At 40.5% G+C, this 10826-nt stretch overlaps 1 protein-coding gene across 1 annotated transcript; it reads left to right on the top strand.

Moving 5' to 3' along the window:
* Nucleotides 1-8910: 8910 nt before the first annotated feature.
* Nucleotides 8911-10465, top strand: LOC121928174. The gene is made up of 2 exons (XM_042462514.1): nt 8911-10153; nt 10272-10465. Exons 1-2 carry the CDS (start codon nt 9700-9702, stop codon nt 10463-10465), a joined length of 648 nt encoding a protein of 215 aa, XP_042318448.1. The 5' UTR covers nt 8911-9699.
* Nucleotides 10466-10826: the final 361 nt, after the last annotated feature.

Raw genomic sequence — 10826 nt, 5'->3', positions numbered from 1 at the left:
ATAATAATAATAATAATAATAATAATAATAATAATAATAATAATAATAATAATAATTTTATATTTCCCGCCTCTCCCTGAGGATCAGGGCGGGATTACAACAAAAAATAAGATCAACAATACAAAATACAAGATACAGTATTATCTTAAAAAAAAAACAGTCAATAAAACAAACAGCAATACTGCTACCAATCATTAAAATGACCAAATCGTCATCTGTTTCCCATGCTATCAAAGTCAGAAGTGGGAATGTTCTTTGAGATCAGCTATAGAAGATTGGATGGATTGGCCCATTGGAAGAGATCCGTCTTAAGGGCTTTCTTAAAGGCTTCTTAGGTGGTAATAAGATGGATTTCTTCCAGTAAGTTGTTCCATAGTTTAGGGGCCACAGCTGTGAATGCCTTATGGGAAGTTGTAACTAGTCTAGTTTTTGTATATTCCAATAATTCTTCCCTGATGTTCTGAGAGTGCAGGGCGGATTGTGTAGGGAGAGGTGTTCCTTTAAGTAACTCAGGCTCAAGCCATGTAGGGCTTTAAAGGTAATGACCAACACTTTGAATTGTGCCCAAAAGCTGATGGGCAGTCAATGTAGAGATTTTAATATTGGAGTAATATGGTCTGATCTTGATGTTCCCATGACCAGTCTGGCTGCAGTGTTTTGGATCAACTGAAGCTTCCGAACTTGGTACAAAGGTAGCCCCATACTGAGTGCATTACAGAAATTTAAACGCGAGATTACCAGTGGTGTGTCTTGTCAGATAAGCGGCAATGTTTCCACCAGTAGCACTTTAGTCATTGCACCACCCACTTCATTTTTTGAAGATCTTGAGTGTCACATGGTTTCTTTTAGAAGTGGGCCGGAAAGGACGCTCGGGAGCGATAATGTCTATGGCCCTGGTAAGATTGTTATTCCAATGCTTCGACAGAATTGCCATCATTCCAAACCATAAAACCCTCTAGGGCCTCCTGGAACCTTCTGGGTTCCATCAGCCTTCATGGGCGGACCGTTCTAATAGGTCCTCCACTCCTGAGGGGGATATGGGTAGTGACCTTCAGTCCCTTCTTGCCCAGAAAATGGTCCATCCATGATAAGGAGGAGGTTTGAATGACCTCCGCCCACGGATATTCCTGATCCGTACTAAAGACCACATCAAGTGTATTACCAGCACAATGTGTTGGATCTGAGACTAATTGGGACAGGCCCATGGTGGTCATGGAGACCATGAACTCCCGAGCTGAACCTGTCAGATCTGATAAACCACTAGCTGTTTCAAAATAACATGAGTGGGAGGTACAGGTTCAGTGTGAAGTTTCCACCACTTCTTTACAGTTTGAACAATCACCCAACTTTAAAGCTCCAGATGGGATTCAAAGTTTAGACAGTCTCTGATTTGGTTGCTAAAACAATCCTCCACAGTGCAGCATGGCAGGTGTTCCAGCGCTGGTGATGTGTCTGGGGGAGGCCAGCAGGCCAGTTTACAGGACATCGCTCCCACCTGTGCCCCTCCCCTTAAGTCCTCCACGTTGTGGCAGGTGTTCCAGCATTGGTGTTGTCTCTGAGGGAGGCCAGTGTCCTGTATAATGGAGGGAATATACACCCATAATTGCCACTGATAACCTCATTTTAGCAGTATGATGCTAAAAAGTCAAGAATTTATCTCCATCCCCCCTCCTATTTATTGATAATCTTTTATCTGATATGTTTTAAATGTCTTAGGCCTGGTACACACCGCCAGGAAGCGGTGTCCTGTTGGCGATAGTAGGGCACGGGACCATGCACCAACCACACGCTCCTGAGCCCTATGATGTGTGGGCACTGCCATGATTGAACGGCCCCACCCACATCTGGTATGCATCCATGATGTGCAGGAGCCTGAGTGTCCACACACTTGTGGGTGAAAGAGCTGTCATAGGGTTGCATTGCAGACCTTATGACAGTGCAAAAAAAGAGCTGCTCTAGACGGCTCCTTTTTTGCTGCTCAGTATTGCCGCTCCATTTGGTTGCTGCAGCAATGCTGCACAGCAAAGAGGGGCAGTACTTCCTCGCCTGTATGTACAGCCCCTTAATTACAATTACTATTGCTGATATTCTACATTGGCTACATCATATTATTATTATTATTATTATTATTATTATTATTATTATTATTATTTCTTCTTATCCACCTCTCCCCATGGATCAAGTCAGGGGACAACAACAAGTGACAAACAGACAACATCAGTTAAAAGACATCAGTTAGTCATTCTGGCCTGAGCCCACCTCCACCTTAAAAGCCAGCAGCCAGATTGGGCAAAGGAGGTCCATTCAGCTTGCAGTCAGGATGGAAAGAGGATGACTTTCCATCTCCCTCCTGCCAGCAAGTGAGGCTGCAGCAAGGACTTGCAATGGAGTCCTGCTTCTGTTCGCTACAACCTCACCTACTGAATGAACCTCCTTCATCTAATTTGGCTGCTGGACCTTAATGCGGACTCGGTGGCATTTATACAATTTTATATAATTTCACAGTAAGACTATGTAATCTTACTGAATATAGAATCTGCTGCAGTACTGAATGCCAGCTGTTATTATTTTGCATGTATCTTATTGCTATTTGCCTTGAGCACTGAAAAGGACTTTAACAAATAAATAATAAAATATTACAGGCCAACTAAGAGCACCTTTACTAGGAATCATCATCACCATCACCACTGAGTCACCAATAATTTTTTTTTGTGAGTCACAGATAGCAGTTTTTCAGCATATATTGTGTCACAGTAAATGTAGACCTAGCTCTCTTGTTTATTTTATTTATATCACACTCCATCCCAGTAAATAATATGTCTCTGAAAATGCTAGCATAGCTCAAGTTTATTTCTCTAATCAGAATCACTGTCTGAAAGATCCATAACAATGAGTTCTGAAAAATTCATTTTAGGCTCCATTGACTTCAGAAATGGAAGGTTTGCATGAACTGAAGTGAGCTTTTCGACTCTGACACATGTTTGTTCATTCCGTATTTGTGTGTGTCTTTTCAAGCACATGTCTGGCATTATTTTGCTTGGAACAGAAGAGAATATCTGGCTACTGCACATTCCTAAAAATATTCTGCAGTATGTTATCTGCAATCAAGGGGCAGGTGATTAGAAGTGAGTCTTAAAATGTCAGATCCATCTATTATGCTATGCCAGTAAACCTCTGAAAATGCAGGTCCTTGTGGTAATGTTAGGACTATGGGGATATCAAAATATGGTGCCCTGATTTGTGATTTATGATGTCAGCAAAAGCCCAGGATATGCATTACAGATTGGTAAGGTAAGATTTTCTCTCATTTACTTCACAGACTGCCAACCATAGCAAGGTTCATACACTAACCTTTTGTATATGACCACACAGCAGTAACCTTTCCTGAAGAAATATAGCACAAAGGAAAGTCTCCATATTTCAGCTGAGTTGTGGGAGGCAAGGGATCATGGATGCCTTTCTTTCTTTCTTTCTTTCTTTCTTTCTTTCTTTCTTTCTTTTCCTTTTTTCCTTCCTTCCTTCCTTCCTTTTTTGAAAGAGCAAGCCAGGGGAGGTGAGAAAGATAATTAGTTCCAAGCAGCACTAAGAGTGTTCTTATAGGCTTTACCCAGCCTGGAACTTGTACAAGACTCATTAAAAAGTGGGTTTTGGGTGTGTGTGGAATAAGGAGTATATATATGGAGAGGGCGGAATGAGGACATTGTCCTCCCCAAGGGAATTCCATCCCCCCTCCCCAGCAAAATTCTCCATCAGTCCTCAAATGTCTGGCACTGCAGAAAGTAGGGAACTGAACATGGTTGACTGCTGGAACTCGTATATTTTCTGTGCTCTCATTCCTTTGGTCACATTGCTACCCCCTTTACTTTGGAAGCCTAAACTATATTTCTAAAAGCTTGACTGAAGTTTTAAGTTACTGCAGTGCTGCATATTTAGGGACTGAAGGGAAATTTTATGCAGGGTGCAGAATTCTGCTTCCCCCCCCCCTTCTTATTGACGATATTTTATTTGATGTGTTTCAAGTGTCTTGAGTGTAATTATTATTGCCGATATTCTACACTGATAGTGTGCTGAGCATTGGACAATAACTTTGGAGACCAGGGTTTGAATCCCCTGCTCAGTCATGGAAACCCACTGAGTGACCTTGGCAAGTCACACTCTCTCAGCCAAACAGTAAACCAAAGGCAAGCCCTTTTTGAATAAATCCTGCCAAGAAAGACCCATGATAGGTTCACTTTAAAGTCACCATATGTTGGAAAAGACTTGATGGCACACAAAAACAACACTAAATATTAAGTGAATGAAGGAAAATTTTATGAGGGGGTCAGAATTCTTATGTGTGGGCAGTGCCCTCATTATTGCCATAGCTACACTCCTTTGGAAAGTCATGGAACTGGGGGGAAGCACAGTGATCTCCCCTTTCCCCACTTGTTCTGAAATGTTTGCTAGGCTTAGGTCTGAGGCTGGCTATCAAACCCAAGTAAGGTGGCCTTTTATTACAAGGTAATCATTTGTTCAACGGCGCATCCTGTTTCAAGTGGTCCAGTTACAATCTGGTGTAAGGATAAAAAGCTATATGAAGAGACACCAGGGGCCTTGGAATGGCCCATTAGCAAATGGGCAGTACACAACCTTCCCCAGATATAGTGAGATGTATCATTTTTCTGTTGACATTCTATTCTCTATTCCTGGATATGCATCTAGACAAATAAATTTGAAGATGCACCTTTTATACGAATCTGTACTTACTTTTGTCCTCTTCCACACTAGCCGCAAACCTGAATGGTTATTGCTATATAAATGGGAAAGTTTCTGGATAGTGGGAAAGATTTTTTTTAAAGGGTGTATAGAACACTCTGAAAAGTTTTTTCTTTCAAAACGTTGAGATAGCAAAAGGAAAGCCATTCTAGCCTCCCTAGGAAAAGAGGTCTAAAGCCTGGGGCTATCACATCCCCACCAGCTGTATCTATATTGAGGCAGTAGGACTGAGAGACAGGCTTCTGAGTCCTTTTCAAGGACTTTTGAACTCTTTTTCATGAATATAACAAAACCTCCTGTTCAGAATGGAGAGAAACTAAGCTTCTTTCTTTTCCTTTTAAGGTTTTAGAAAATTGACTGTGGAAGAAAGTAAAATTGACAGATTTTGTCTTCTCTAAGGCTTAAATACTCTAAAGGCACTAGATCCTGTCTAATCTTGGAAGTTAAGTAGGGTTAGACCTGGCTAGTACTTGGGTGGGAGACTGCCAGTGAATATCAGGTGCTGTAGGATATATTTCAGAGAAAGGAACTGGCAAAGTCACCTCTGAATATTCTTTGCCTAAGAGAACCCTATGAAATTCACAAAGTTGCTGTATGTCAACAGCCAAGGTACATACACACAGGGAGCAGCCTCTGCATCTCAGCCTAATTCTGCTATGTGATATAGTGAATTTTGACTTAGCCTCTGCTCCTGATGTATTTTTTCTCAGTTAGGCTTAAAAAGTTGTCAACAAGGAAGCCAAACACTTGCAATGCCCTTGTTTGTGATCTCAGAATGCTGCCTTTCCTGCAATGCTATCAATCTGATGCTTTTCTTCTCTTAAAAAACAAACACACATCTCTTTTCATCCTGCAAACCATCCCCTCTCCAAATACAGTTGTGAGGCTGACTAATTGTGCCTATCTTACGATAATGCACCATGATAAAATATGCTTGCTAACTGAGAATGCAATTGCGGCCTTCATTTCTAGTTCAAACAACGGCCTGAGGTGGTGCTGGATGTGGAATTCTATAGCAACTTTCCTCAAATGGTATAAGCTGAGCGGTGCATATCTTTTAGTGAGTTGTGTTTTCTTTAATACATTTTCCCTCCCTACCAACTGCTACAATGCCTTTGCTTAGGCTGTTGCTGCCATCTACACAACACAAGAAAAAAATGTCTGTGTTAACACATTTTAGGGCTGGTTTTAATTTCTACAGTGCTCCCTTTAATAACAATGTCTAATTAAAACATCTGTTAAAAAGTCTGTAACATTAACTTTACAGGCAGAATTTAATAGAATTATGTTGGAATTGCTACCATTTAACGGGTTTCCTAATTGCAGTGCTTTTTAAAAAAAAAAATTCCACAAATTGAAACCAAAACCACACTTTTTTATTATTATAATAATAGGAAATATTATGTTCAAAAAGCAGGCTTGCACTATGTAAAAGAGTATGACCAAAAAGTAACAACTCACAGAGAGTCTACAAATCTGTACAGCTGCGCCTGTGCCAGGCATTGGGGGAAATGGATTTAAAACAGCATAGCTAGCTACCACAGAAAACTGGAAAGCTCTTTCCAAAAGAAAAAGAAACATGGTTCTTGAAGCCATGTAGAGTGATCATATTACACAAAGGCCATTCTTGTCCTTGAAGAGATGTTTCACACCTTCAAACTGTCCACAATTGGCAGAGACAGTGCCAATTAATCCTGTTATCCTACTTTTTCACCTGCTTTTAAAATGTCCCAGTTTCTTTCTCCTCCTCCCATTCCCCCTTTCTTCAGCTGCCATAAAATGAATTCAAAGTGCAAAGTTAATTGCTACAGCCTCTCCTTACTTATATTTTCTTCATCAATAACAATTTTTGCCATGTTAACCACACTCTGATATTGCTTGGCCGTATGTGTCCCAGTTTTGATTGGTGAAATTTTAGAGATAGTAGAAAGTAAGTTCAAGATGGAAGACAGAGTAAAATAAAAATTTCAATAGAGTTTCAATAAATTTCAATAAAAGTGAAATAATTATGGCATAATATTTGGAATGGTAGAGATTTAGGAAGCTGTTTTATTGTTTAATGATTTAAGGTTGTTTTTTCTATGTTTTGTCTTTTTGTGCTATGTAATTGTGGAAATTAAAACGTCTGTATACTTTTGTTCAATAAGTTTCTCTATATATGTATAAATGTGTAAGGCAATGTGCTTTATAATTATTGTTGTGATAAAAATAATTAATTTAAAAAACAAAATTTTGGAGGTTATGGAGTAACCTTTAGCATATACTCTATGCATTTATCATAACGAGTGATTTGTTTTATATTTTATGTTTTGTTATATATTACTGTTTAACCAATAAAGCTAAATCACAGAGAGAAGAAAAAAAGCACACCTGTATCTGTATTTGACTTTAATGCAAACAGAAGCCTGAATGGCTTTCCGACAGGAGACAAACAGAAACCACAGAGCCATAACATCTTTGCAAACAGGTAATTTCTTTGTGGAAAAGACTTTGTAAAAACTGGGATATCTTGCTTGTTATTCTTGCTGAGGAAGTCTGTAGATAAACATGGTCTTCTAAATGTTATCGTTCTATTGTGTGTCTGTATAAGATGTTTCTGTGTAAGATCATTTAAATCAATTTAAAGGTTGTTAGAGGTGTGTGCGTGGGGGGGGGTTTAAAATAAATACAACATTTAAAAAACTTACATTCATTTAAATCTGTTCTTTATTTTGAACCTTGTTCAGATGGGAAGGGAGATATTTTCTAGTTTTATATCACATCAGCCTTGGGAAAATGATTTACAGGAAGCTGTGCTGTGAAATGCACTCATCCATATCATCCAGGCTTCGATGGATTTTATCCTAGGCTTAGGTACTTTGCAGAATTATTAATAATTCTTAAGGTGTCTGGCTCTACACATCAACTAATTAATACTCTCAGTTTCTCTCTCATATATGTATCTGGAAATAAAATATGGTTATTCTCAACTGGAGAGAAAAAGTAGAAATAAGTTTCTATGCCTCTTTGTACATGTAACTTGTACCACCCTTCAGTCTCCAAATTTCTAATTTTGCAATAACACAAAATTTCCATTACAAATTTAAAAATAGAGTTCAGGCATCCAAACATGTCTGTTTGACTGCTAAACTATGACTCTGGAGACCAAGATTCAAATCCTTATTCGGCCGTGGAAACCCACTGGGTGATCTCCGGCAAGTTACACTGTCTCATCCTCAGGGGAAGGCAATTGCAAACCTCATGTGAAAAAATCTCACCAAGAAAACCCCTTAAGGTCACCGTAAGTCAAAAAAGAATTTAAAGGCACACAACAACATAGAGAAAGAAGTAGCGTTTGCAATTTCAGAAGTGAAAAAATGCTAGTAGAAGAGGTCTAGGCATCAAATTCAATCAAAGCCTGACTGTTCACTCATGGAGCTGGGATTTTTTAAAGGTAAAGTGGAAAGAAAGTGAAGTTGACTTTTGCTTTTCTAGAAGATGGAGACAGAACCAAAACAACGTCTAAATCAGCCAGTATTGATCTTGCCCGATTATTTGTCAAAAAGAAACCCATCAATAGGCATACCCATCTTCTCTCTCTTATATCCTCTTGCTATATGGTAGCCACCACTGCACCACCTCCAATAATGATGCCACTGCCATATGTTCATACTGTCCGTCTGTCTTTCTCCATACTTTCCTTAAACTGGGATCACTTGCCATAGTTTCACTATTATGCTTTCTGTCCCTTTCTCCGTGCAGACATTTTGATATAGAGCTTGTTCCCACTAGGGGATACACCGCGTTCTGAATCGATTTCATTAGGCAGCGTGCCCATTAGGATTCGGTTTAAACCTAGAACGGTTCTAGAGCAACCCGGAATCGTCCCCACTAGAAATCGATTCCAAAAGCGGGTTAAAATTCTAACCCGCGTTTTCCTCATTTAACGCGCGTTAAAAAAACACTAGGGTCCTGCCTAGTGTTTTTCCCTTGATTCGCTTTAGGAACCGGATTATTTAGATGGGAACGATATCGTTTCAATCGGGCTAGAAGGATGGGAGGAGCTTACTGCGAGGAGGGCTGTCCTTGGGGGAGTTGCCCTTTCTGTCCCGTTCCGTCGATACCTCCGCCATCTTTTGTCCCTTTTCTGCTACAGCGTTGCAAAAAAGGTAAGGACATTGTGTTGATTTTTAATTTTTTATTTTCTGCCGAAGGCGCTCAATCCCTGATTCGTTCAAGCGCCTGGTTCCCATGTTTTTTAAGCGCCTGTCTCCCCTTGTAATTAAGCGCCTGGCTCCCCTTGTAAGCAGGCGCCTGGCTCCCCTTTTAAGCGCCTAGCTCCCCTTGTAAGCAAGCGCCTGGGTCCCCTTTTAAGCGCCAGGCTCCCCTATAAGCGCCTGGCTCCCCTTGTAAGCGCCTGGCTCCCGTATTACTTTAACCGCCTGGCTCCCCTTCTAATTTAAGCGCCTGTTGCGATTGTTTGCTTATATCTTGTGCTGAGTTACGTCTCTATTAAACAATGCTATGTTTCCTTGTAAGAATATGCTTTTATTACTTTTGGTACTGGTTTAATGACTTTCTCCGCTTCACTATTCAATAGGAAACGTTAGGGGGGGGAATGCTTTAGCTGTTATTTCCAAGCTAGCCGTTAGGGAGAGCTACACAGCTCATTCGATGTGGAAAGCGGGGGATGGGTGTCTGTTTTCATTCATCATCCTTGGTCCATGCCTGCCTGGCATAACAAATGCCTGAAAAGGGGTACTTGTTGTTGCCATGGCTACACAGTACAGCACTGCTTCAAAGGTGAGAATGTAGCACCTTTGCTGCCCTGGACCCTCCCCCTTTTCCTCCTAAATCTAGAGCGCCATTTTTGAAGCCACCTTTGAGGTGAAGACTACTAGTTCTTGCTCTGGCTCTTGGTCCTTTTTTTCTTTTGTTTGGGGTTTCCAAAAAAAAAATTTAGCAATGGAAGACAGCACCAGAATAGGTGGTAGGGGAGCAAGCTGGAAACCAGATGAGACTAGGTGTTTGATTGCTATTTGGGGAGAAGAGACAGTACAAATGCAACTCAGCAAAAACCACAGGAACATCTGTGTTTATGACAAAATTGCTTCTCAACTACGTAAACATGGATTTAATCGTTCCGCGGGAGAGTGTAGAACGAAGGCTAAGGCTCTGAAACGCGGTTATAAGAAAGCAGTGCAGTTGTCCAAGACGAGTGGAATGGGAGCTATTGATTTTCCATTTTTCAGTGAACTCCACGACATCTTTGCTGGAGACGCGAGCATTGAGGCAAAAAGAGCGGCGGGCGGAAATGCTCTAAGGTTTGAGAAAAAGACCGACACTCCGGAGATGCCGCCTGACACGCGCGTTCTTAGCTCAACACCTAATGATTCTTCTGAGGATCTATTCACTCATGGTAAGATTATTGCAAAAACCTCTGTGCTCTACCTTTTTGTTTTTCGCTTTATCATTACATGATCAACACCGTAACATTTCCCTTACTTTACATTTTTCCCTTCCCTTTCATCCCACAGACGCGGTTCAAGAACACTTTGTTTTAAACTTGACTTCAGTTCAGGAACAAGACGAAGACCTCACACAAATTGGGTCTGAGGAAGAAGATGTTGGTCAAACTGGGGAGTCCGTCACGGAACAGCACATTACTTCGGATGGGGACCAAGATGGTACTGAGTTTCCAAACCTTCAGCCTGTTCTAATTCAGTTGTGATGAAAATGGGGGAAATAAATTAAACCTGCTCCTTGATAAATATATATCCCCCCCCCCAAAAAAAAGTTCACATTAGTGTGTAATCTTTATTATATGCAATTGGTGATATATAATTGACAGGTCTCCCTTCTATTGGATGACAAATTCTCTTTGGTTTGAGCTTTAGATCTCTTATCAACAGATGCTGGTCTAATAAAATATATCACACTATCTTTTTTCCTTTGGTAATATCTGTGTGTGTTTGGCTGCAAAGAAAGCAGCATGGCTAGTTAGATTTGACCAGCATTAAAAAACTTATCAAATGAAAAGTTTTGAAATCAGCCTCTGAAAGTCTGACCCAGCTCAAGAAGGGTTTGATGGT

The sequence above is a fragment of the Sceloporus undulatus genome, chromosome 4 (assembly GCF_019175285.1).
Source record: "Sceloporus undulatus isolate JIND9_A2432 ecotype Alabama chromosome 4, SceUnd_v1.1, whole genome shotgun sequence".
Lineage (NCBI taxonomy): Eukaryota > Metazoa > Chordata > Lepidosauria > Squamata > Phrynosomatidae > Sceloporus > Sceloporus undulatus.
The sequence above is the reverse complement of the archived record's forward strand: the minus strand, read 5'-3'. Positions and strand labels throughout refer to the sequence as shown.

Coding starts and splice junctions, on each gene's coding strand:
- LOC121928174 (XM_042462514.1), top strand. CDS start 9,700: ATGGAAGACAGCACCAGAATAGGTGGTAGGGGAGCAAGCTGGAAACCA. Junction 10,154..10,271: donor TGAGGATCTATTCACTCATG/GTAAGATTATTG, acceptor TTCATCCCACAG/ACGCGGTTCAAGAACACTTT.